The 27,758-nt window shown below is 40.8% G+C and overlaps 1 protein-coding gene across 2 annotated transcripts; it reads right to left on the bottom strand.

Moving 5' to 3' along the window:
* Nucleotides 1-477: 477 nt before the first annotated feature.
* On the bottom strand, nt 478-26,271 carry ACTR2 (actin related protein 2). 2 transcript variants are annotated; one of them, XM_055713953.1, is made up of 9 exons: nt 26,114-26,271; nt 19,665-19,775; nt 13,877-14,092; nt 9,706-9,778; nt 7,126-7,262; nt 6,201-6,350; nt 5,352-5,497; nt 4,793-4,925; nt 478-3,577 (listed from the first exon to the last, which is right to left on the bottom strand). In XM_055713953.1, the coding sequence occupies exons 1-9, from the start codon at nt 26,159-26,161 to the stop codon at nt 3,407-3,409; spliced, it is 1,185 nt and encodes a 394-aa protein (XP_055569928.1). In that variant the 5' UTR covers nt 26,162-26,271; the 3' UTR covers nt 478-3,406. The 2 variants fall into 2 exon arrangements, with proteins under 2 accessions (XP_055569928.1, XP_055569929.1); XM_055713954.1 differs by having other exon boundaries at nt 26,076-26,205.
* Nucleotides 26,272-27,758: the final 1,487 nt, after the last annotated feature.

Here is a 27,758-nt window from a genome sequence, read left to right on the forward strand (position 1 = left end):
CAAAACTTCAGGTGCGAGAGCCGCTCCAAACCAGCGCATCTTTCTAAACGCTGCACGTTAGCCCCTCGCACGGTTCACATGAGGGCTGCAGGTGAAGCAGCACACGAGGCCGCACTGCCAAGGAGATTCTTCCTAAGCAGAGCATAACTACATGGCTCCTCAGCCTGGCCAGGGATGCTCAAGTTGAGGGCTCTTCCCCTTCTGCAGCACCTAGCATAGAGCTTGAACTAGAAGAGATTCCTGTCCAAGAACAAGTGTTTTATTTCCTTTTTAAAGAAACTAGGACAGGGGGAGTGGAGTCTTGGCTAGCAAAGGGAGTTGGGGTGCTTTTCTCTACAACAGCAATCAATAGGGAACGTATTACTTTGTCATGTCAGATTTCCTCAGCATAAGCAGCTCATGATAGTTTTGTGATGGAAGTTAAGAGAAAAACTGACAGAACTGTGATTTCCCAAAGGAAACAAAGCAAACATAATCTACTTTGAAAAAAATCTGATTTTATTTTTGTATTGAAAAGACCTGTCAATTTAAATAGATGTTTATTTCCATCCATGGTCTCAACCAGTGTCGTGTGTTAACATTATTCAGAACTGTATAAAAAGCCATTTGTGTTACATTGGTTAACATCCTAGAACACTGAGGGGGGGGGGGGAGGGGGGGGGTTGAAGCAGCTTGACATTAAAAATAGGATGTTCCCAAAAAACTTACAACTGACGCGGCATCTTCTATTCTAATTTTATAAGAGCTGAAGCATATTGCAAATACAACTCAGTTATTTGGTCTTCAAAAAAACCCAAAACTTTAAAACCAGATTGCTTTCATAGCAATACCGAAGCTGTCAGCTGAGAGAACACACACACACACACTCTCAAGTGTGCGCAAACACACACGAAGCACCACACCAAGCACAACTGGAACACCCCATTCAGTATTTGGATTACATATGCATTCTTCTGAATCCGATAGCTGTAATTTAAAATGCTAGTCGCCTTTTTTTTTAATATATATACACAGTTTCCATGGAAACCCAAGATTCCGCACAATCAACTGACATCTGTTACTCACGGTGCTGCAAAGTTCTCTAGCGAAAGGGCCAAATTCCAGAACCTTTACTCAAACGTGCACGTACCTCACCGAAGCCAATGAACAGGGGAGAAGATGGTTAAGAAAAGGGGTTGCATGGTCAAGGTTTAGATTTGAAAAATCACATGACAGATTGTCATTCAAAAAAGGTTTTTAAGTCATTCTTTGGTTTATTTCCATGATTCTTGATGCTGTCCGAAAAGCCCAGAGACAGTGACATGAGAAACCACAGCTCTAAAGCAAGCCCACAGCATTTTTAAGTCTGTGTATTAAATGCTCAGAAGACTACAGGAATTCAGTAGACTACTCAGAAGTAGTATTAAATGCTCAGAAGACTACGAGTACCCCTTACATTCACGTCCCCAAAAATCTAGTAACTGCTTAAGTGCATGCACTGAGGCATGACCGGCATGCCTGTAAATTCATATTGTTCAAGTTAAGAGTAAATATAGCTGCGAAAAACCCCACCCACCTATAATTAAATGGTCATTACTAGCAATACTATAGCGACTGTCTTGTTATTAAAGAAATGCAGACACTGTTTCTGCCTGCTTGGCTCGCTCAGCCAAAAGGAAGCTGCTCGATTTAGAAAGAAAGCAAATTTTAAGAATCCAAGGAAGTTTAATATTTCCATGTCCCTGGGGTCAATTATTAACGTAAAGATGTAGACAAATGGCAAGTATATGAAAGAGTGTCTTGTACATTCCAAGGTTGGGAAGTCAAAAGCACATAACTTCCTTATGCTTAAATGTTATGGTAGGCTTGGAAAACCAGTAAGAAGTGATACAGTATTTCCATGAAAAGCAAAGTAGAACTAAGTCTAACTGGCATTTGTACGCAAGCAGGTTTTGCTATGCTTTATGTAAGGCAGATTTTATTGCAAAGTCAGTTACCAGTCTGCTAGTAGGAAGAAAACAGAGGCAACTATACTCACAGAAGATGGCTGATAATTACTAGGACAACTTCTATTTTTCAGAACAACTCAGCTTTAATGCACTTTCTGGAAACAGCATTTTCATTTTCATCACTGGTTTTCACTTCCTTCCCCATCCCACGTTAAGTATCAAAAATCAAGACTGGACAAAATGAATTGTGGATATTTACCAACCGACAACATCTCATATTCCAATGTTATTTTTAACTCGAACAAATATAGGTCATTCTTTATAACCTACTGCCAGTGGTTGTTTATAAATATCTGCTTGCTGCAATAAACACTGGTCATCAAAATATTCATTTGCAGTAACTACTTGGCACTAGTTTATTATATTTGTAAAGTTTAATGGAAGTGCTTCTGATGGACATATAAGCACTTAAAACACCAGACTTTTAAAACTTAGTTTTGGGGGGTTTAATATCTATAGTTACAGTTTTCATAAGCATTTCTGAAAGTATTAAATATCTTCAGAAGTTTAGAGGCTCCTGTCTCAGCACAACTACTAAGTTTCTCAACAATTACAGAACAGCTAATTTAACATTCTTGCTCCCTATGCGGAGACAACATGGTACCAAAATTTAACTATAAAAAGAGGCATTTTTGGTCAGACTGACCCCCAGCTGTCCTTTAACAGAAAAGCAACACAGCTCAAACCTGTCCCCTCCCTCCAGAAAAAACAGACACCTAAGGCCACACATTTACATTTGCCAGAGCATCAGGTGTTTCTCTGTTTGTGGCAACTGTGTACATGCCCACTTTGAGAAATACAGTATGAAAGCCTCACCACCACCTTTAAGGATAAACCACCTCAGAAGCCAGTTTAGGCAGCAGTGCGCGTGGAACCACATTACATTGAAACGTGTGTTAAAGCCATTCCAGCTAGTTCAACTAGTTTCTAACAATGTTTAATCAAAATTCCTAATTGCAGGAAAGAAAAAATAATCTTAATGTAGAGAGAGGCAAAAAGATGCAAAGATAACCACCACAATGATCCAATAGCAAAAACTCCTGTTTAAAGGTTTTCTTACGCTAAAAAAGGCACACAACCCCTGGTGAACTAGAGACAAAAGCTAGCGGTACTACAGCAATAAACCCAGAAGAAAAAGCCTACCAGAATTACCCAATTGCCTACTGGGAAGGAACAATGAAGTAGACAGGCTGCTCTTGCTCTGTTTTGTTTGCAGGGACGTGGTCAAATTTAATAGTCAAATTTAGCCACATTAAGAAACATTTAACAAAAGCTACCCCAAGAAACCAGAACAAAACCTGACCTTTGGGTCAAAAGGCCACAGACAGGCCTTTCCATAGCATGTAGCTGAGTGAGTTCAGAGATTGGCAATGAAAGAAAAAAAGCTTTAGACATGTGATGGGAACAAGCTTTGGGATTTATCGAACAGTCACACCAAGCTTCTCCAGCACACGCACTCCCTTTTCTTGGTATTCTTGTCGGGTCATCCAGAAGTTGTCTTTGTCTTTCATGATGTCCGCTAGAACTGCACCACCCAAAAACACCATGTGCTTTCGACGAGGTGGATCTTCAATTCGGATTTTAAATTTCTAAGAAAGAGGTAAGAAACTGTTACTAGGATACCTGAAACAAAGCCTTTCAAAATACAATTGTGCTTTCCACCAGAACAGCAAAATGGAAACTGTTTAGTGAGACAAATGCAACCAATGAAACCTGACGTGCTAGCATAGGGTGCTCTGCGTGAGCTTCCAGCTTGCGCAACCAAAGTAAAATAACTACTTTGCACTGGGAGTTGGAGACAGCTATTGACACTTCCCCCAAAATTATACTTTCAGTGTATCCACAAAAAGCCCAGGAGTCAGAATACAAAATTAAAGACCATATTTTTGCATTTCACGAACATGGTGAAGAGTCCCTAAGCTTCGATAGCTAAAATTATCAGAAGTTACTAGACCATCAAATAACAAATTATTTTAGAATTACATCAAGTTTTAGAAGGGCAGATGGAACAGATTTTAAATTTACACAATCTAGACCAGCTTTACTAATTAATATTCCCTTCAGTCCTTCAATGCTAAAGCTCTGACTTCAAGAGCAAAAACGAGTACAGTCAAAGCTATGTGTGAAACACTCTTAGACTTCAAACATTCTGTACAATTGAGTCACTTCACATAGCTGCACAAGATGCTTAGAGAACACTGCATTAAGAACCAGAGGAGTTCAATTCAGTTCAGCATTAGAAACACCACTCAAGGAATTCTCTCTGTAAATACCACCTCCTCGAAAAGCAGAGAGCATCACGATGCAGTGTCACCACCTAACGTGCGGCTGTTGTCTATGACAGCAACCAACGAACAAGGGAAATTTATTCCACTTGAAGGTGTGTGAGAAATCTAGCCTCTTGAGTATTTCACTTATAGCACTAACCAAAACTTTCACAGACTGAGAAAAAAATACATTATTTTTGCTCAATGATGACTTTAAGGCACCAAAACTCATTAGCTTTGCTCAACCTCCACTACAAGTTTTGCCCTAGCATTTATCAGCCTGTTTTACATGCAAACTCACTCAGGCCTTCAGGAATTACTTGCTGTTAGCAGGGGCTACAAGGTGGCTTCATTGCAAGCGTATCCACACAAGCCACCTACCCGAAACAGAGTGGGGCGTGTGAAGAACAGAGGCCGCGATTTTGCCAGCTGCGCGGCGGGCCACCCGCAGCTCCTGCCATTTCTGACTGCTTGGGTCCCTCTAGTGGGGACCGAGGACAAACCTCTGCCCCGCACCCAGCAGCACTCGCCACCTACCGAAAGCTTCTCCACATCTCCTTTCAGCACTCGCTCCAGGTAGAGCTGTTTAAGTTCCCGCTCCAGTCGCGAAGGCAGCCCGGGGTACATGGTGGACCCTCCGGACAGCACAATGTGCTTGTAGAATTCAGATCTGACAAAAAAAAAAACAAAACACACACAAAATTCTTTCTAGTGTCATATAGAAAATGCTGTAGCACAAGCAGGTACCTGCACGTCCAGGGGAGTAGATACAACCCGAACAACGGTCACTACACAAGGACAGACTCCGCGCAAGCTTGGCAGACTTGCTGATGCTTTGCCAGGCATCCCAGAAAGCAGCAGTAAGAAAAATATTGTGCTTTCAAGATTCTACCCTGGCTCATTCATACCAAAATAATCAAGTTTCCAGACAACCCGTTAAGCTCCAGGATCTCAGACCGAGCCCCGCTGCCAGTACGTGCCCTCCCCCAGCAGCACACACACTCGCCCCGAAAGCGGAAGGTGTCCCTCTGTTCGAATGCGGTTCTCACGTCACCCCTGCACCCTGGCAGAGGGATTTTACGTGTTCTGCTCTTACCTGGTGTCTATGTCAGCAGCCTGGATGGTGTTGAACAGCAATTCAGCCACACCAACCCCCTCGACATTGATTAAGTGAGGCTGGAAGAGAGCCTCCGGTGCCTCAAACCGTTCTCCACCGACTTTGATAATCCTGCCATCTGGGAGCTAGTGAAGAAAAAACACCCGTTTAGAAGACTACTTTTAGCCACTGGGATACTAAACAAACCAAGAGGAAATGACCTACATTGTTCCCTTATGTTTTAAAACAGGAAATTGTTGATAATTGTCACCAGTGCAAGAAGTCATTCGGTACTACTGAAAGAAGAAAATTCTCCAATCATTATGCAATTCAATTGGAGACGTCAGGGACCAGATACATCGATACTGACATACCAAACATCTCCTTGCCATATAGCTCCTAATATCGATTTAAAAGATAATCTTAGAGCAAGAGTAATGCTTTCCTGCAAGTTCTTTTCTTCCATGTGTGATCACAGGAAGTTTCCACTAAGAGCCCGTTTACCGTTCTTGTCACCAGATATCAGTCTCTCGTGTGTCACTGCTAAATAGATGAAGCTGAAAATCTGACATGCAAGAGTAAGTCCACTTTCTCTACAAGTTGCAGTTCTGTAACATTCACATTTCAAGGATCTACAGTGACAAAAATGAATAAAGTTTCATGGAAAATCTGAAAAGAAAGAAAAAGCTTTTAAAAGTTTTCCCAGAACGCAGTAATCTGATTCCACAGACTCCTGTGTCTGGGAAATGAGCTACTGCCAAGAAGAATTCAGAAGGAACCAAAGCTAAACGCTACCTGAATGTAAACCTATGGAGTTTAGGACAAGCAAAGCGGTCTCAAAACACTCACCGTGTAGGATTCAACTAGTACTGTGGTCTCTAACGCCAGTTTCTGTTCCTGTTCAATGTTGTAGCCCACATAACACAGCTTTTCCTTGATCATGCGAACAGTCTCGAAATCAGCAGAGTGGTTGAAAGCATACCCTCGCAGCAAGAGGAGCTAGAGGGGACACATCAGGTGAGCGGTAAATGAGAAGAACAGTCCAGATCTCTCTATCAGTACACGGGTACAATCAAACACTATCTTTAATAGTTCATCTCCCTTTTTTAACTGCAAATTTAGTATTAAGTCAAATCTGTCACAGTGTATCCATTACTACCAGAAAGTAGAACAGCAGCAGCATTACTGCAAGTGGGAAATTTTCTTTGTCATTACAACCTTCAGTATAACCATTACAAAGTGAAAGATAACCAAAATAATTCTTATATTTAGGGCTTCACTTCAGAACACTCCACTATTCCTGTTCAGCCTTAAGAGCTGTCAATCCAGAACGCTGCTTATATTAAAAAAACCCCCACTCAATTAGTCTATAAAACATACTGTCTTATTTACTAATCAGGGAAGAATCGCTACACTATTTTCCACACTGTAAGAAAAGGTCCTTGAGAAAATACACAAGTAGAACCAACAGAACAAAATTTTGGTTTTATTTCATGTACCAAGAAAGCCAACTTTTAAGCTTGTCCTTCCTAAATACGCCTACAGGAACGCCACTAAGAAAATGTGAAGTCTCTGAATAACATTAATATCATCAATGCGATTTAGATGAGGAAACATAAGGACAGACTGAAGCAATACAGAGCATACAGGAGTTATGTAATTGACCTATGAATAATAAAGGGAAAACTACAGGTTTCTTGCTATCCAGGGATTTTAACTTGAACCGATGTACCCCAGATACCAGACACAACCTTAAATATTCTTTCCAGCTTACCTTAATGAGGTACCTAGTGATGTCCCTCCCAGCGATATCTAACCGCCTGGTGAGATGAGGGAGAGAGAAGCCTTCATAAACTGGGCAAATATGAGTTACGCCATCTCCAGAGTCCACAACAACACCAGTCAACAAGCCTAAAGGACGGGGAGGGAGGGGAGAAGGTACAACTGTTATTAGCACCTCCACACAGAGAGCAGAATAGTAGCAAGTTTAAGATAGGATTTTTCATTGTAATCTTAACACAACCTGTTCCCTCCAGTCATCCTTTTGGGAAAAATAGTCACAATTTAAAATTCAGTTGCTTCCACTCAGCTGGATTTTAAACTTAAGGTTTTCATAGTAACAAATGTTTTCATATACATTTTTTAGAAGTATGACCACTACTTTTTCCTAGATGCATATAACTCCACTGTTCATAAATTTATCTGGTGTTTTGACATCTCAAATTGCACTCTAATTAAAGAGAATATCAAAGATCATTAAATGCTTGCTGGGGCACAAATTCCTCCTCAGATTCAGCTGTGTATGTGCAACCTTACGTTAATTTCTTATATATATATAAGAATATATATATAAAATATAGAGAGATCTAAAAATATAAAGTAGTATTAGAGGTAATCAGGCCACAAGTTTACCTGGTTACAATTATTAGGACTTGTTCATTTTGACTGGTATTCAAAAAACAAGACAATGCTTTCAGAAGGTAGAGAATATTTGGACTATACAGAACACATCTAACTTTCTTCCCCACAGAAACAGTGTTAGGCTGAATCAGATTCACTTTCATAGGCTAGAGAGGTTAACTCCAGTGAAAAAAGTTTACCACAGAACCATTACATTCCAAGGTGTACCAAACTGAGATATCATAGGCATGTATAAAGAGAAATTTCTATACTTCGCTAACAAAATAAGCAGCAGAATTCATGGTGAAAGTTGATTAGAAAACAGTTTTATAGTTTCTCACAAGCTACCTAAAGCAAGATAATGTATTTTAAGGGGAGACGTTAATATAATGAAGGGCCATTTAACATGTAATGGGCAAGGTGCACTGGTTTGGCTACCGTAGTTTGCTCAAGCTTTGTAAACAGAAGGCAAACAAATTGGTTATTTGCCCCTAACAAATCAAAGAACACACCTTGGTTCAGCTGTGTGATCAGATCTTTAGATTTCTTAGCGCATTGGAATAACTACTATGCAAACACAACAAGTCTCACAACTGAACACACGCAGTAAGGAAGGAAATAGTCAGTCACAAGGGACTACACCGAACTCCAAAGACTGCTGTGAGGAATTGCTAAAGAATTTCCTAATTAGGACCAGGTTTTGATATTTAAACCCCTTTGCCTTTAAAAGGTATATGAGCACACAGAATTCCAGGTAAAAGCAACAATTAGTCTTAAGAGAGTTTTAACAGCAGCAACAAAATGTGGTGCACTGCAGCGAGGCACATCTCTATGTAATTTTAGCCACTACTTTAATGTTTAATGTAACATAAATAAGTAGGATGTTTTAAAGGGCTTTTTTTATTTTCAAAGGCAAACGTTCTATTTATGTGCCACTTGTTTTTTGTATCTTTGGAAGGTCTTCAACTTTATTTTAGATGACAGTATGTAGAAACACTGGACTGCTCTAAGTTATTTCACTTTTTTTATTCACACAGTATTTGACCACTATTCGGTAAAATGCACGCACAATTAACAACAGAATTTAAGACTTATGTGTTAGTCATATCTATAAGGAATCAAACCAAAGAAAAACCTGGGGGGGGGGGGGGCGGGGAAGAAAACAAACAAACAAACAAAAAGAATGACAGCACAGATCACAGCAAAAAAAAGTAATATCCAGGTCTGCAAAAGCCGTTTTGGTTCAACTAGTTTTAATGACTTGCATAACAGAACCACCCTTCCAGTAGCCCGTCACTTTTGCTTTTGGACACAGAAACTATGGTGACATGTTAATGGGCAAAGGTATTTATGTCCTGCTATGTGACAGCTAAATACACCAAGCCAGTAGTAAACAGATGTAAAGAGTCACGTTATCAGAACTGATGTGCTTGAGTAGCTTCTTAAAGTCCTAGATGGATTGCAGTCTGTGGTAGAATTTCTATCGAGTTCAGTGAATCTGATTTTCTCCTCAGGCTGAGGATGATTTATTCTAGTTTATCTACAGCAAAAGAATCAAATTTTTAATTTTTTTTTTTAAACCTGAAAATAATGCCAAAGTCACCTAGTCATCTTGAAATTCACTTATGGTAATAAATTTTTCCTTTATCAGAAAATCAAAAGCATGTCATTAAGACTTGATGCCAAAGGCTAAATGACTACACCCTGGAACAACAATAGTTTTGATAAACCAGGTTTTTGCCTTTACAAGCACGTCACCACAGTTGGTTCATGAAAACACCACCGACATGGTACCTACCAATAGCTCCTCAAAACAAAAAGCAGGCCCCTAAGTCAGAGCCGAGCTTACTTACAGCAGCGTCGAATTAAGCCCAAGACTCATTAATACCATATTAGTACTTTGGCTCAGCAACACATTTACAAACTAAACAGATTTTAAGTTATCTTTGCCTACCTTGAGCATACAAAGTAAGAACAGCCTGAATGGCTACATACACCCCAGAAAACTGGTATGTCTCAAACATAACCTGTAAGATGAAGGCAAAAATTAATGTCCAGAAAAGGCCAAATAATTAAGAAAAAATTCACAGAAGTTTGAAAACTGTACTTCTATAATTCCGTACTTTTGCTAATCAAAATCACTTTCCAAGTAACTTCATCATGCAGATTCTACACAAATATTAGAAACCTACCTACTTTCTGGCAGAAAGTAGCACATTCAGCTCCACATCTTACCTGTTCACACAAGACAAGCCACGTGAAATATTCCAGATCCGTTTAGCAATGAAAGTGAAACCCACACAGCAATTTCTGCAGCTTTACTAAGCTGTTTTCCAAAGTGCTCTAATGAGTGGGAGGCAGTCCTTGTAGACCAGCCAAGTACTTCATTACTGAAGTGCGACTTGGGAATGAAATGTTTGTTAAAGGTGTATGCTCTATCTAATGAAGTTCTGGGGTTTTGGTTTTTTATTCCTCATATCAAGCCCTACAGACTTTGTACAACCACAGACTACGTCAAGTAAAGACCAAACAGATGCCTACACATAGGGGTCTAGAATAAAGCCCAGCATCAAGATTGCCCTTTGCATCTGGGCCACCTTCTTTCCTTCTTTAAAGCACAACTGATGAAAAACTTCCAGAATTAGTGCAAAATCCACTACGAGTGAAATAGTTCAGGTAGGATGAACTCTGTTGCTACATACAGAAAACCACAGGTTTGCAGAACTCTTACTGCAACACGCAAAGTGCCTGCCTGCCTTGTAGGCCAGCTTCCCCTAACCACCACGCTAGCTTCAGTGAGGAAAGGATGCAGAGTTTATAGGATCTTGTCTTCTTTATAAACACAAAGAAGGCCAAGTAAACAAATCATACTGTACAGCAGTTTTCCCCTCAAAATGCTTTACCAGGAAAAACAGATGAACTCTGATTTCTCCAGCACATAACAGAAGTTTTGCTTTTGCTATTCTGCAGCCCCCTGAGCACTTTGCAACTTCTAGGATTAGAAGCTGATTAAATCCTAAGTACTCCCACAGCTCAAGTAAAAGATATCTAAATATTTTTCAAGAAAGAAAGCTGATGCCTGACAATTTTAGAATTCTGAACTATTTAAAGAACCTTCTGTTAGAATAGTGTGATCTTAAACAGCTGGCCCATATCAAAAACCTGATCCTTGCAAAGTCAAGTTCATTTCTTCAAGCTGTACTGAGCACACGGCAAAACCCCTGGGAAGATTGATGCCGCCTTTCTCGGGATACTTGCTGTGAGCACACAGTACCGCAGAAGCCAAGCAGAAAGGAACACAGAGAGGGTGAGCTGCAGAGCTCCCTGCCCTGAGAACATCACGCTTTGGGATTTTATAACCCCTCAATGTGGACTGTAGATAATATAAAAGGAAATTTAATACAGTAGTCAGGTGCGCAGGGTAAGAATGAACAAGAAATCACAGGCTGGCTAGTAACTTCCCTGCAATGGCCACTCCGGAGCACATATGCAATACCTTCAGAAACAAGAAGCAGAACTGTCTGCCAGAAGAGGAACAGTTGAAAGGGCAGCAACTCAGATCCCGTTTGAGTAGCCACTGTCTAAAACCAGCACTATTCCAGTGGATGAGTCTTCTTCCAAACCACCAGAGAGCTTACAAGACAAAAACCTAATTTCAGAATAATCTGAATTATCATCTTCATACAACAAAACAAATATTCAAATGGCATTAGTTAGTGCCTTCACACATTGCACTAAACCCTAGAAGCCACTGCAAAACCCTTCTATAACCTATATGCAGGCCTTTGAGGGGTTTTCTCGAAGGACAGACATTTAGGTCTCTTCTATTTGACACCAGAATTGCCCCGGCACGGGACATACATGTTAACAAATCTTAAGATGTAAACACTGAGCAGGATGCTCTCCTGATAAGATTCTTCTTCTCATGACAGCCACTTTTGGGTTACCTATAAAGCAAGGTTCTAACTGGACACAGAAATGAAGAACTAAAAATAGAGAAAAAAAGATAAGGAATACTAGGTTGGGATTAGGAGAAGTGACTGTGCTGGAGTATCTATGTTTACAGCTACCTGATACGCCACTTCAGCCTGGCTGCTCCTGAGGGTATTACAGAATGAGAACACATCAGGTAACCGGAGACAAACAAAGAGCAAACACCCAGCTAAGCCGAGGAGCAACTGGTGTCTTGTACATGCTAAGAAAGAAACGGCACTTTTAAAATATGTATTTTACAACACAGCCGCCATGTGAGCGCTTGCTGCTGTTACTGCGTAGCCGAGTTTGACAGAGCGATGGGGTGAGGAAAGAAAATTACTGGAAGTAGAATGAAGTACAGCAAATATAATTATCTATCATCTTGATATGGTCCAGATGGCTAAGCTTTTCTTTTAAAATGCTACTGCATTGTATCACAACATGCAGAGACGTTATTATATTTACTGCTGACTTTAGGAAAAACCTTAATTCAGTCCTCTGCTTCATACTGGGCTAGCCTCCCTGAAAAGGAAGACTATATGTCAAAAATGGAAGGAGTATAAACATGTTGGAGTAAAAAACCTAAATATTGCTAGTCCTCATAATACTGTGATCCATTAAAAATATTAACAGAAACAACAAGCCTCCGTTTCACTCAAATTTAAATTTACAAAAATGGATTCCAGTTTCCCCTAATCCTCTGGATCATGATTAAGCATCTACAATCCCTGGAGTGGTTTAAAAAAGCAAATGTAGCAATACAAATATTTTAGCAGAGTTCAGAAGCCATACAAGGCTCTTCAATTTAGGGTATAAAATTACTCAGTACCAGAATAACTAAAATCTAGCCTTTTGTATTTAGCAGGAAAACAGGAACAAGAACACTATTGTAGACAGCTGAAAAGCAAAGAAGCCTGAACGGGAAATTCAACCATTCCTGCTACATGGAGGCCACCCAGAATAATTTGCTATGTCCATCCCATCACAGCTAACTGACATACAATAGGCAGTATTACCGATGTTGCATTATGTAATACTTCGGTAAAAGGTCCCAAATGTCCACAATTTCGAAGAAATGCTGAATTTAGATTGTACAGTTTGGGTTTTTTCCACTTAAGTTTTTCCCACTTTGCTATACTTGACTTGATCCCAAGTCACTGAAAGAAAAGATCAGCACAAATACAGTCACTGCCACATTGCAGAAAGCACTACTGGAGCTGTGACAACAAAGGATTTTGAAGGAAAAGTCAGCAGGTAATGATAAAGGTAAGTTCTTATTAGAATAAACAACAGATTTTTGGGGAAAAATATACATACCCAAGCTTTCATATTCAAAGTTCTGATAAATGGATAAGGTTTCATACTGAAGAATTCATTTTTCCTGCCCTTTCAGCTACTCTAACAACACAGTTTTTAAATTTTTGTTACACTGAATGCCTTACATTAACTGAAAATACCTGTGATGCTTGAGGGGAAAAAAACAGAACGGAAGACTAAACTTTTTGTTCTTGTCAAACATTACTGCTCTTCAAAATCAAGTCTTCATCACATGGTACTACAGCTAAGCAATATATATTGGACAACCGACATTAACACAAGGTTCAGATGGGGCTTAGGCCACCCAGGGCAGCACTCCGAGATTGAGGACCCACGAACCAGGCTTTCCTTCTTAGAAGGCTTTCATTGATAATCCCCAGCATTAGTCACAGATTAGTGATTTGGTTGTCATCACACCTTTGTCTCAACTACCTCCAACAACACTGCTCCACCTGGTAAGCATCATCTGGCTCAAGCCTCAATCTCCTCTGAAGCATTAGTGGCTTACAAAAGTCCAAGTCATTTAAAGTAATTAACATTCATGCAATAGCTAGTAATCAATGTATCTTGATTACATGAAGAGAAACCCATCTTTCTAATTCTGTGTTTTAATGGTGACATGGCTTGAGACAAGAAGCCTGCTTATAGCTTTTGAACGAGATCAGCTTGTTTGATTTTAAGCACAGTAGCCTTCACGACTATGGCTGAGGATGAGTTTTGGTTATAAAACAGAACCACTTTGCCTCAGACAATTACCAGGTGTTCCAAAAAGTTAAAATCTCTTAGCAATGCTCCAATGACAGTATATAACAGTTTCTACTAGACAGACATACCTCCACTATCTTCTCCCTGTTTTTAGTTGGATTCATGGGAGGTTCTGTGAGCAGTATTTTACAATTTTTTGTGTCGATATTAAGTTTTTCTGGTCCAAACGTGTAATCCCAGAGGTGCTTCATATCATCCCAGTTCCGAACTATGCCATTCTCCATTGGATAATTTACTTCCAGCATCGAGCGTAATTCACTTGCTTCATCACCAACCATGAGATCCTGTAAAATTTTAATATAGAAACATGTCAGTGCTTGCAGAGTTTTCTAACCACTAGAATCCTCAAGAATGACAGTGAACTGCACCAGCCTGTGTCAAACTGTGTTCTTAAACAATGCCCACATTTTAGAATAATTTTTATGTACTTAGGAAAGAAGTAGAATATATTTCAAGTAGTATTTAAATTTAGCTTTTACCCATCCCAAACCTTTTCCAAAATAATTTTTTTTCCATTTTCCAATTTACCTTAAACCAATAAACCCTGGTACAGCTAGACACTATAAAGATCTTTATAAGTACAGATGCTTCTCCACTGACACCTCCAAACTACTTTATCAAATACTAAATTTCTAAGGGCTGAGATGCAAAACAGCACATAAGGGTAGTAGTAGGTGGGATTTGCAGAGTAATTGTCCATGCATGTTGCAAATTTCTGTGCACAATACCAAAAAAGGAATAATGAGTGGTGAATAAGCATACCGAACAGTAGCAAAAGCAAGTAAGAGATTAGGAGTTCCACACTAGACATTAAAAGAAACAATGGTTTACATATTGCCTATGTCAGTAGGGTGTGAAGAGACACATCTAAATATAAAAATATACCCTTGTCTGTACCATGCCAAAAGTCCCAAGCCAAAAGCCCCAGTAATACATTCTTACACAAATACAACCAACTAATGCACAGTTTGTCCAGTCATTTCACACTGATTAAGCAATCTGTTTATTAAAGTTAGTTATGCAAACATTGCACATTCAAATTAGTAGCATCACATCTTCTCCTTTCCCACGTATTTCCCAGAGGAAGTATGCACAGTAACATCTTATTTTTGCTCCCTGTTACATCCCATACTTCTAAAGAAGCCTTAACTGACTTGCCTGTATTTTGCCCTAAGAACTTATTTCTAGACACCAACAGCACTGTTTCCATGCTAATACCAATTTAATTGAAAAAAATCCAACTGCTTCATAGAAAAACATGCCACCGCAGCTTGCAGTTGCTGTGGCACAGAAAACTTCTCAAGTGAGAGTTACTCAACCTACTATTCAATACTAGGGAAAAAAAATGCACAACAAAAAATCTGGCACCCGGTTTATAATGCCTTTGTTAGAAATAACCTAAACAGGTACTGTCGACTATATAAAAAGGACGTTAATTGAAAACAGTTTAAAGCAAACCATTTCTCTTCCACCCCTTCTCACTGACAAAGTGTTTTGTTTGTTTTCCCCTTGCACAGTAGATCACACTTAGTTCTCAACTGCACAGAAGACAAAAGTCAAGACTAACATTTTAAATTAAATATACTCAAGTGAAACCATACTATGAAAACTCCACCACACAGCCACATTACTCCTGAGAATTTCAGATGACAGAAACTCCACTGGTTAGAAGAATCAGAAGCCTTTTTTGTGCATTGTTTTTTGAGGCTCTATGCTGCCGAACAGGACACAGCCCAGAAAAAGCCGCTATTCAAATGTGCAATGAAAGTTGAACAAAACTTTCACATCCTCTTAAAACAAAGTTAAAGGGCTGAACAATTGTTCTCAAGAGCACACTAACAGACATGCGTACTTGGTCAGTGAAGAGAAAGGAGGACAGCACAACTGAATTTGCAGAGCGGAACCAGTACCATGACATCCAGTGTTTCCACCACTTTGGTACTCAGTAGTATTTGCCTAACCGAAATCTGAAAGTTTTTCAGGCTCATGGTTTTTAATGTTAAATAGAGCAATTTCTACTGTTAAAGATGATCTTTAAGTGTTACTCTTGTATCTTGCAAAACTACAGGTTATGTAACATTTAGAAGCAATACATAAAATATTCTCATAAATTAGTTGCTAGTAAACCAAAGCAATGAACAACGTCCAAAATAAGTATGTATTCAAATGTAAAATGTAGGACAAGACAAAACAATGAATAGCATCAAAAAATAACATAACAGCTACTAGGTCCCATCAAGCAAAAATGGTAAACAAATAGCACAGGGGCACCTCACTTACCATCTTTTTGTTATTCTACTTCAACAGGTCAAGAAAGGTGAAGAAAGAAGGTAGAAGCAAGAAAGTCAGAAAAGGCCTAAATGAAATTCTCAAATTATTTTAAGTACACAGTAGAAATAGGCTGAAAAGAGATGCATGTACAGCAGGAAATGGTCTGAGTTAGTTTAGTTAGGGCCAAACTAACATTCTCAGGATCTCAGATTAAAATACCTCTTTAAAGGAAGCTACTGCTACATGTCAGTGGCATATCACACTTATGCATCTTACGTTGCAAACAAAACCAGTATATATGCCAACTTCTCATAAATAGGATTCTGTGCATAAGTATTCTGTAACACTGGAGTTTTACCCTGGGCAAGGTGTTCATCTGAACTAGACAAGACTCTGCACAAAGCATTTGACTATAGCTAGCTCTGACAAATGCTAAATTTAAACGTTGTTTTAAAAATTCCGCTTCAAATACCCAAGAACTGAAAACGGTAACATAAAAGCATTCACCTATAAGCAGGCTAATCTGCTCACGTATCATGGAACTAATACCCAGAAAGAATCAAATAAGAGATATTTACTTAAATCCCAGCATCTACTCTCAGAATGGAAACAAGCAACCATAAAGTGCAGTAGTAAGAGCAGTGTCTCAAAACTCTCTCCTATAGCAAGCTACAGAGGTAGGAAGCTAAGATAATCAAAGCAGCCAGGAAGCACTATGAGCTACATAAAAGTGCACGTGCACAAACATTGGCCAAAATTATACTAAAGCCATTTCCATTACTACTGAGATTTTTCCTCCTTCTATTAAACTCACTTTGAGTCACCTAAACTGTCAGAAGCCACAGGGTAACTATCAGCACCATTAGGGCAAATCTACCTATTCTGCAAATCGTGTCAAAGCAAAAGCGCATAGTTTCTGGCAGCTGCCTCTGGACAGGCGGTACCAAAGAGGCTGGTCCCAGCACCGCCCTCTTCCCCACTTCAAACCCAGAGGACGGAAACGACTTCTCCAGGCCGCCTTTGGCAGCAACTGAGCAGAGCTGTAGGACACAGACTATGGCTGAGCCCGTCACTGGGTCTGATCTGCCCCAAAACCCTGTTTTACCTAGTCAGAGCTACTCATCAGCCCTGCTTTCCTCAGAAGGTTAACAATCCCCCGAACCTGCTGCAAAGATTAGTATCTCAGTAAAAGCAAAGAGCAGCATCTGTGCTTCTGGTTTTAGAGTTTTAAGGTTGCAATTTTAAGCAAAATAATCCCAGTAATAACCAAACTTCTGTGTTTATGTTCTGAACTGGTGACTCTAGTAGGAGGAAAAAGCTATATATCAGCTGCTGGCTGAAATAAGAATCCAGAAGGAAAGCACGGCAAAACAACTTGAAATCAGTAACTCAACAGATACAAGACAACCGCTGTTTTGATCAGCTTCCAGACTTCACACAGAGTTCTGAATTTCGTAGGAATGACAGCTTTTCTGAATGGTTTTGAAAAATTAAACTGATCTTGCCAGCTTCCTTTACTCTGTTTTAAACTTACCCCGTAAGAACCTGCAGTAAATGGCTGGAATTAACTTTGGCATAAAAATAATCTGCTAAAATACATTAAATTTTTTAGGAAATCTGCAAGAATCTCATGAAGAAAAACATCACTCACTCAACAAGTCTTCCTACTGTATTATCCTACTGGCATACCCAGAGTATCTGACACAGGGATTTCCTCTCCTGATGCACTTGCTTTCTTAAAAAGCTATTATATGCAGACGCTGTAAACTTCTAGGAAGAATCTAGACACAGTTCATACTCTCTAAGATACACCCATGCGATCCATGCTCAAGCAGAAGATGGGCAATGCATGCAAAATTATAGTTTACTGGTTCTTTCACACTGATCTCATGTCAATTACCCACTTCCACCTCCAATGCTAAATCTTTCCAATTCAAGACTGTCACCTGTAATGATATTAAACTAAGTTATCAGATAATCAGAGGATACCCAAACTGGCAGGACAGGCTGTATCAGATCAGCTGGAAAGAAAACACTGCTTCAACAATGAGATTTAATGCAAGAGAATTTTTCTTGGACTTCATACTTGTAAATCACTGTGTGACTTTCATAAAACTTTACCAGAACCTCCTCGAAGAAACTGGCACATTAAGTTCAAGTAGATATCTGAAGAAACACCTCTCCCCAAGTCTTTCAAGAGAAAAGAGTATGTTTTCCTTCTCTTTACAAAAACTCCTATCTACTGTAACAGGGAAAGGTTCCCTTTCAAGCAATTTGTCCTAGCTAACACAAGGCAAGCAGTATTGCAATATTAAATTAAAGAGAAGAAAAAAAAAAAAAAGGCACATTTTTGAAAGGTCTGATGACTTTCGTCCTCTTGACTTCCCAGCACGGCCTTCTGCTGACACTAACTTTTTCCAGGGAGGGAGCAGAAATCAGGTAGCTGAACTTCTTGCCGCCCATACAGTTCTGAAGATAAGGAACAAGACTAGGCAGATTTATTTTTTTTTTTTTTGGCTAATCTGCTGCTCAGAAGCAACAAGGAAAGGAAAACTGAAAGCTTATACATGCGTGTCTCTACTTGACCTTCCCTGGCCTAAGAGAGGTCTTCTACAGTTCTGCGTCGCCTCCTGTTTCTCCCTCAGGTTTCTACTTCTGCCTTGCTCTCAAAACAGAGCTTGCACCACTGTGCAGTAAAGCAGTCAAAACCTCACCTGACAAAGAAATCACTCTTTTTTTCAGCTGGATCAGCTCACTGAAGCTGCTTACCACATGTCTGCACAAGCAGTACAACCAGCACAAGGTGAGAATGCGTAGCTAGAAGCAAGAAGGAAGGATGTGACCACAGCAAGGCCAAGACATTTACTGAAGCCTGTATTACAGAAGCAACTACTAATATTTGAAGCGTTATTCTAATTACAAAACAAAGTGGGAAATGACAGGTCCCTGGACTTCAGAAGAAGATTCTCAAGCAGTGGTGTGTGTCCCCAATTCCAAGCTTGGAATAATATCCCAAGACAAACTAGCCTGAATACTCCTTTCTCCATCTCTAACTGATGTGGAGTACCTACACCAACCAGCAGCAAAAAGAAAAGAAAACAAAAACAATAGAAACAATGAAATGCAAACACAAGCAAGGTTAAACATCTCATACAAGATCACAGATGATCAACTGTGAGTAGAAAGCAAACAGTATAGGAAGACCTGGAAGCTCCAGCAATTCTTCAGCATTGTCTCAGAATCCCACAACACAGCTCAATGACATCAACCACTTCTGATTTCCGCCTTCTAATCTGGACATCATTTACATACTGGCACCTGAAGCCCCTTTTTGCCCAGAACCACCCAAGCCCTACCTGCTGCCTCCTCAGCTGTACTATCTGAAGGCCTCCAGTGCTCTACATCACTCTCTTAATGCATTTGTAGTTTGCAATAGGCTAAAACCCGATACAGAAATTAATCAGGATATACCAAAATAGCGTAAAGGGGAATTAACGAAAAACCAATTCCAAATACTACACAAGTCAAAACCTGCCCTAAATATTTTTAACTGTCACAAAGTAATAATAATGAAAAAAAAATTACCTTGATTTCAATGTTTCCCACTTTTGCAGTTGATCTTATAATGGGTCTTCCAACCAAAGCTGGAAAAATGTGCTCTGGAAAATTTGAGCCTGCATAGCCACATTTCACAAACTGAAAAGGAATAAATAGTTTTATTAGAATATGCATTACTTTTGTTTACCGACAGAAACCTGGTCTGGTGTAGAAAATTAAGTCCAAATTTAAGAGCATGTGTCCCACTGGAAACCAACTGGATTTATACTTACTAATCAATTTTACACATTTCAATTGATGCGTAGATCTGTAAAACTGAATTAAAGTATCTTCCAGAATGTTTTCTGAGTCAGACTGTCACATTTTTGAGAAGCAGTATTAAAACTACTAAGTATGTTGAGAGGTATAAGACAGTGCAATGTCTGAATTTGGATTTCCTACAACTCTAAAATTCTCTAGCAACCCAAATTCCATCATTTTGCAATGGATCACCTTATGATGAGTACCCGATGACACCAAATGGAATTACCTCTTCAATTAAAGCACACAGTGGCATAACAAAAATCAGAAAAAAAAAACCCAAAACCTTGTGAATTCAAATCTTATGCTTTTATAAAAAAGGTTTAACAGTGAACTAGCAGATAAGTCTGTGCAATTCAGATGGATTTCTCAGTTTGATAATTTTACAGAGTTCCTTTTAAATATAAAGACAGGATTTTTGCAGTAAGCACTTCCAAAGCCAACAGCACAACCAAAAACTTAGCTGATAATAGTTCACACCAAACAGGATACTCTTTTGAAGAAGTGTTTGTCACCCAAATATGAACGAAAGGAAGCTTTCTATCACTGGGTCCCAAAACAGGATATTCACTAAGAAAACAGTGAGGATTAACCGAGGGGAAAAAAACCCTAGCATATATATATATATATATATACACACACATACATACACAGTCACCAGAGGAAGCTTGGTTGTAAAACAAGAACTTTAAAGTAACTTCAGCAAGAAGTTACAATTTTAGCTCATGGCGATCAGCAAGTTCTACTCTTCAGCTGTCCTACTGTGATGGTCACATACCAGTCTGATGTTCTGCCTACAGTTCATACAGAGCAGGTGTCTGTATGAATTTTTTTGATTAATACTTTGCATACTGTGCAGTATCAGCGTGCCAAAACAAAATCCTGCAGTCCCCAAACTAAACATTACACATTTTCATCTGCAAAATGACTCAACCATCTAGGTGTAACAGCAGTAACACAGCACTGCAGGATCACTCAGGTTGGAGGGAACCTCAGGATCTGCCTCGTCCAACCTCGGGCTCAAAGCAGTCACTGGATTCAGACCAGGTCGCTTAGGGCTTTGACCAGTTGGGCATTGGAAGCCTCCAAGGACAGATAATTCACAGCCTCCTTGGGACCCTGTCCCAAAGCTTAATTCCCCATTTCAGGTTGTATTAAAAGCCACCTGCTAGAATTTCCAAAACATTCACCGAGTTTCTGAAGTCAGGTTTGAAGACTGCCACTGAAACAATTATCACAGCAAAAAGAGTACAGCTAATTGCAGCTGGGGGGAATTCTGCCATTACACTAACGTGAACAGTCACTTTCTGTTGCAATAAATTATCTGCTGTACTGCAGTAAAAAGGTCACCTGTTTTGGAAAGAAATTTTTAAAGGCAGTTATGGAAAGAGCCAAGAGATATTTTAATTAAAGTTGGGCTAATACAGGGGGGAAGGGATTTTTGGGTTTTTTTGCTTTTTGTGACCCTAATTTCTTTCACCCATTCAGTGCTCCCTGTAGAGCTGTTTGGAATACTTGAAGAATAACACTGTGTACACAACTGATTTTGCTCATTCTACTTCAGTCCGAGTCCTCTGAAAAAGCAAGTACTTATCAACTCTTTTGCTTATATTAAGGCCAGAAGTACCTAGGAGTTATATAGGTCTTATCTGTGTATTCAAGAATGCAGTGCTGCTACGAGAAAGCAAAGAGTAGCCACAAGTATTTCTGCATCACACTACCTGAATACACCCGAAGACTTTACTGTAAGTTTTATACCAGAGGAAGTGTATGAGGCATTTTGAAGGACTGATTCAGCTCAGTTCTTCAAAATGTCTCATAGCTTGGGTCCAAATAACGGTGTCCAAACTAAAAAAAAAAAAAAAAAAAAAAAAAAAAAGCTCCTTTTCAGACATAGCAAATTCCTGCATTCAGGGCAATCACAGTTTCTGTTGCTTCTACAATATTTAGGTATGCTTGTTATAAATTTCATTGTGCAGGACCTGGTTAAGCTAGAAGGAGGTTTACAGAACAGCCCATATAATCCCATTGCCCTCCAGCTCAGGGTTTCATAAACTGTTCCAAGCACAACTATAAGCACCCCCAGCAGCCCATGCACCTTTACACCCATACATTTGCGTACAGCTTTTCTCCCAGCATGAAGCTACTCTCCTACCAGTCACCACCAACTGTGTCGGTCAACAGAAGTAACATGACCGGTAACATCCACGCGAACCTTTACAACTCGAGCTACTGGAACACCCCCACCCCTCAAGAAGTTCCAATACCCACACTTTTAAATCCTGCCGACTGGGCAAATAAACCCCAAGATTTATACAGCAACCACTGAGATAAGTGACCAAAATGACTACTGCACAAAATCAGTAAGTGCCTCTTGGCCAACCTTAAAAATACCTCTCAAAATCACATACAAGTATGCTGACCTAGAAAATGCTGATCTACAAAAATATTATTCTAAGTTCTTACTATTTGAATTGTAATAGTAACTTCCAGGCCCTTTCCGCGTTAAGACCTTGACACACCTTCCTGGGAAGTTAACAATGTTGGCAATTAACAAATCCTAGATTTTAAAAACAGATTGTCATTTCTCCAACCAGCCTAAAACACAATCAAAACCAGATTTAATCTATGTGAACTACAATGTGCAAGATTAAGCTTGGACATTCACAGTCTGTTCCCCACCTCTTTCGGGCCAGAACAGAGTGCCTTAAAAAATAAAATAAAATTACATTTTCACAAAGCTTGGTAAATTCATCAGTAGATAGAAGGGGCAGAATTTTACTCTGTCTCCCCGCCTTCAAATTTGTGATTTTCCCCTCCAGGCTACAGCAAAATTTAGTGAGGATGAGAGCAATTCAGCCTTGTACACCAGCCTCCCCATCAACGCAAGCATCCCCACTGCAGCGTTCTCCCTGACACGATGCTGAACATTCAGCTGGTTCGGTAGGTTTGTGATGATGTAACACTGCATATTATGGCTGAAGAACCAGACTCGATAAAACTACCAACAGGTAAGTGCACCTAAGAAACACAGATGCACATAACAGATCCTGCACAGTTTTAGATTTTTGAAGAGGTACAAGAAACATAAGGCACTTCTCCCTCCCATCCCTTACAGCAGATGCTCCAAAATCTTCAATGGAACATTATGAACTGCCGTAGTTTGGAACAGGATCAGCTTCTCTTTTCTAGTGCCAGACACTAGACACTGTTCCTGCCATTCTCAATTTGAAACTCTCTAGTAAAACTTCAGTATAGCTCGCTTGTTTCTTTTCCATCCCTCACTGTGCACACCCCTTACAACAATCACCACATAATTTCAGTACAATGCTCAGTATACATCACATCCCAAACAGCACCACCACCCCCCAATGAATTTACACATCTCTGTAACAAAGCCCAGAATTCATCACCGTTCATTTTTGCACACATTTGCCATACATTCAGAATGTTTTAAGAATAGCTACTTAGCCTGCTGTGTGCAAGACCATGTATGTACAAAGTTTTACCATATATAGTTTCTTCTCCATTTCACTGTGGTTTATACCGGCTCTTTCACTTCCTACTGAGTCATCAAACAGTAAGAACTTGTATATATAAGTATTCTTTCAAACAAAAAGAATGAGGAAGCTTACAAACAGGCCATGTGACAAGTTTTAAAATGAAGACTAATATTTTTATCAGGTCTCTGTGCTTGATTCTTTCCATCGATGCAACTCTCGAACAAAACACCTAAATATAATTACAGCAATTTCACGGGCCACTAACTGACTTACCATTTGTACTATACCAATAAAAACATTCATCTCTAATGCTTTAGACCTTTGAGGTGCCATTGCCCGCCTCTCTTCTACACTACATGTTGCAAGAACTTCCTTCTAGTCACCTCTTCCTCAAAGACTGGTCACAGCCAGATACAAGTCCTATTGCGGCATAACAAGAACTGTGAATTTCAAAGACAAGCCCAAAATTAAAATTGCACCCGATTTTTCTAATAGTCTCCATTTTTATGTAGCATTTCTGGCACTTGGCAAGAGATTTAATTTCAGTCATGGTTTTAAGTATGACATATCATGGTGTATCAGGAGTCACTGACAAAGTATCCCTGCTTTGTCGAACAGAAAATATTATTAAAACACTGGTTTGACAATATAGGACTACTTGATAATCTCAACATGCAGCTGAGGCTCGAAAGATTTACTGAATACAATTTTCTTCCGGACTAATTATCCCAATTCTAGTTTAATTATCCCGATTCAACCTAAATATTTTGAGTTTACTGATTTCACAATTATTTCTTGATACCTTGCTGCCCCCCCCCAATGAACTCAGTGGCCAGGCTACTTCCATACACACATTGTTCCACTCAGAGACAACCCAAAGCAACACAAGCTAAAGCGACACAGGCCCCTCCTCTCAGCACCACAACAGCACTATGAAGGCAACTTCCACTCTTAGTTATTTATATCCTGCTGCTACAACTCACAGAGGAAAAAAAACCGTATCATTCCAAGACATCTCTTGATTTCAAAGCACACACAGATCCATTACACTGTACAGAATCTCTGTTGCGGACCCAGCTTGGGCAACTGAGTGAAAATAATTCCTTCTTCCCCTCACCTTACTGGGGCTGGACAAAGCACAACACTGCTGTCACTACCAGTACACTAAACATTTTACAACTCCATGATTTATAGCTAGGTAAAGGATCATGTTAAAGGATGAAGCTCTAGATATTTTTTTTTATTATGGGCCTAACAATAAGAATATTAAACAATGAAGAAAAAAAACCCAACAAAAAAGCTTCCACATCCCTTTGTAAGAAGAAAAACTGTAAATGCCTTCTTTTTTTCTTTCCTTTTCTAAACAATAGCATAAAAAGCACCCAAAATCTCCTGACCTCAGCCCAATTAAAGAAAAATTTTGCTACAGGAGGAAAAGTGAGAAGAACTGTCAAATCCCAGAACTACCAAATATGATGCTCTTCTTCCTGAATCATGCTAATCATTTCAGATGCTAGCTGGAAAATCCTCTAATTCGGGATGCTGAATCTCCTATTATCATCATCATTTGTCTCAGCTATTCCCTCTTGGGCTTTAAAAAAATATTTTTTCTTTATTCCATGTGTTTATATAAAAAAAAAAACTTTTTTTTTTCCCATTCAAGAGATCTTTACATGCTGTAAGCTGTGGTAACTCTCCACATACTTCTTTACTGGGGGAAACCCTAGATTGCTAAACAAAATTACGGAGGGGAAATACCATTTTAAAGCAAAAAGATAAGATGCCATAGGTGGGTATCTCTTTCACTTCCTGCCAAGCACCTCAAAGCCTGTGTACCACTGACAGAAGGTGGGTTTCCAGCGGGTGCCTGCAGGCTGCTGGCGGGTGGGAAAGGTGAAAGGATGGGGAGAAAACCTTTGGGGCTTTTTCGATTTAGAAAAATGCCAATTTATGAGCAAGTTGCAGGTCAGGAAGGTATTAATGAAAGGATGATACTCCGTTTTAGACAGTAGCTAAAAAAAAAAAACAACCAAACACTTCCCTAAAACTTAATAATCCTGCAGACAGAGGACACATCCTGCTCCATGTGTAATGTGCTTATTCAGAATTTTTTCAAAAGTTCGGTATTTTAAAAAACCCGATATTTTTTGGTGAAAGCTCGTTGCTGCAGGGAGACTTGCTCTAGTCATTAGAGCAATAAAGAGATCCACGGTAAAACAGCAAAATACCAGGGTGGCGGAGGTTGGGGGGGGGGGGGGGGGGGGAGGGGCAGGGGGGCACAGCACAATATCCGCGCACCGCGCCCGGCACCGAAAAGCCCCGCCGGCAGATGCCGCTCAGCCGGTTTCGGGATCACCGAGCCACGGGCCCCCGCCGGCACCGGCGCCCTACCGCGCCGAGCGCCCCCCGCCCATTCATTCCGCAGGCCCGCGCCGACCTGCGGCGGCTGCCCGCGGGCCGGAGCTGGCGGCGGGGCCCCGGCCGGCCCCAAGCAGCGCCCTGGCGCGGGGAGCGGCGGGGGAGCGGCCGGGCCCGGTGGCGGCGGCAGGCCGGGCGCGGCCCGCGGGTGTGCCGGCAGGAAGCGGGGCCGGGCCCGGGGGTTGGGGGGGGGGGGGCCTCGCCCTGCTTCCCCCACCTTCTCCCGGCGGCAGGGCGGGTCCCGGCGCGACTCACCCCGGTGCCGTTGTCGCACACTACCACCTTCCTGCCCAGCGTGTCCATCCCTGCGCGCCGCCGCCCCACACCGGCACCGACACAGACACAACCACCGCCGCCGCCTCAGCCGCCGCCGGGCCCCCCCCGCGCCCGCGCGCCCAGCCCGCCGCGCGCGCACGCCGGAAGCCGTCAGCGGCCGCCGGCCGCCCAATCAGCGAGCCGCCCCCCCCACCCCCGCCACCCGCCTCTTCCCGCCCCGCCCTGCCCCCGTTGCCATGGCGGCGGCCCCGCGGCCTTCCCGCTCCGCACGGGCCGCCCCGCTCCCTGACAGAAAGCGGCCCCCAGACCCACCGAAATAACCGCGTTCCTTTTATTTTCTTTCTTTTCGCGTTTCATCGATGCCGAAACGGGGACGACGCTGCGGCGGAGGGGGTGCCATCGGGCTCGCCTCGGCTGCTGTGCTGTCGTGACACCCCCGCTCCTGAGGAGAGCCCCCGCCGCAGGGGGTTATCTACCGGCTCTCCAAGCCCAGGGCGAAACGAGGCAGCTATTGAAGGAATATTCATCGTTAATATCATGCTATTTCAGAGCTCGACGTCCCAGAAGAGCCTTTAGTCTCCCCAAGAGGTTTTGCCCAGCTCTGCCTGGCAAGCAGTTTGCATTTCTCTGGTGGACTCCCGCCTAAAGGAAAGAAAAAGCGTGGTCTCCCAGCTTGCTTCTGACTAAAATGCTGACAGTTGTATTTTTCTTGTGTTGCGCAAAATTCCCACTGACTTCCACAAGACTCCAGAAGTCTGGAATAAACACTCCCTTTTTTACTTCTGTGCCATAAGCTGTGCCAATCCGCTATGAACAACAGCCTGTAACAGTTAGGTATAGCAGAAAGGACACAAGCACAAGGATTTATGCGTTTATATTATATTATTTTATAATATAATTATGTATCTATATAAACTCATTTATATGAGTTACATGTACATATACACATATGGTTATGATTGTAATTTCTTTCCTGCCTTGAATTTCACAGACTAGGGGGAAGAATCAGAAATTTTAAAAACACCAGAAAATAGGCCATGATATTTCACTTTTTTTTTTTTTTTTTTTTACTTTAATCACATCCAGATATTGAGAATGAGGAGAAGACAGGGCATTACCTAGTAGGATGAAGAGGCTGTGCAAACAAACATAGACTAAGCCAGTGCTATGGAGGTATAATGGAAGGACATCCCAGATGCTGGAGCAGTAGTAGCTTTACCTGGGTACGAATGGCTTTCTAACACAGATAATTAATATGTTTAACATACTTATATTCTAATCTATTTTTCAGGGTATGATGTTTTGATATTTATACAACAAAAGGGTTTTACATTTCTGGTTGAAGCCAGATGCATAAAGCAATTGCCTTAAAAGCCTGCTCTTTGTCCATAAAAATTAGTTAATCTGTATATCTGAAATCACTCAGCTTGTTGAACCCAGCATAGAGGGCTCAGACAGGGGAACTACACCCTGCTTACAGCTCTGCTGTTAGCCTTGCTGGGTAGTTCTGGACACATCACTTCGCCTGCCTGTGTCTTAGTTTCAATAAGCTGGGTATGGTACCATGCCGTATCGTACTAATGCTCACGAACAAAGCACCTTCAATCTCTGAATGAGAAATGCT

Source organism: Falco cherrug, chromosome 6, assembly GCF_023634085.1.
Source record: "Falco cherrug isolate bFalChe1 chromosome 6, bFalChe1.pri, whole genome shotgun sequence".
Taxonomy (NCBI): Eukaryota; Metazoa; Chordata; class Aves; order Falconiformes; family Falconidae; genus Falco; species Falco cherrug.

Excerpts from the sequence above, each read along its gene's own strand:
- ACTR2 (XM_055713953.1), bottom strand. The coding sequence starts at position 26,161 with ATGGACACGCTGGGCAGGAAGGTGGTAGTGTGCGACAACGGCACCGGG. Across the intron at positions 9,779-13,876 it reads ACAGGGAGAAGATAGTGGAG|GTTATGTTTGAGACATACCA; the intron begins GTATGTCTGTCT and ends TTCATCTTACAG. Across the intron at positions 5,498-6,200 it reads TACTAGTTGAATCCTACACG|CTCCCAGATGGCAGGATTAT; the intron begins GTGAGTGTTTTG and ends TTTCTTCACTAG.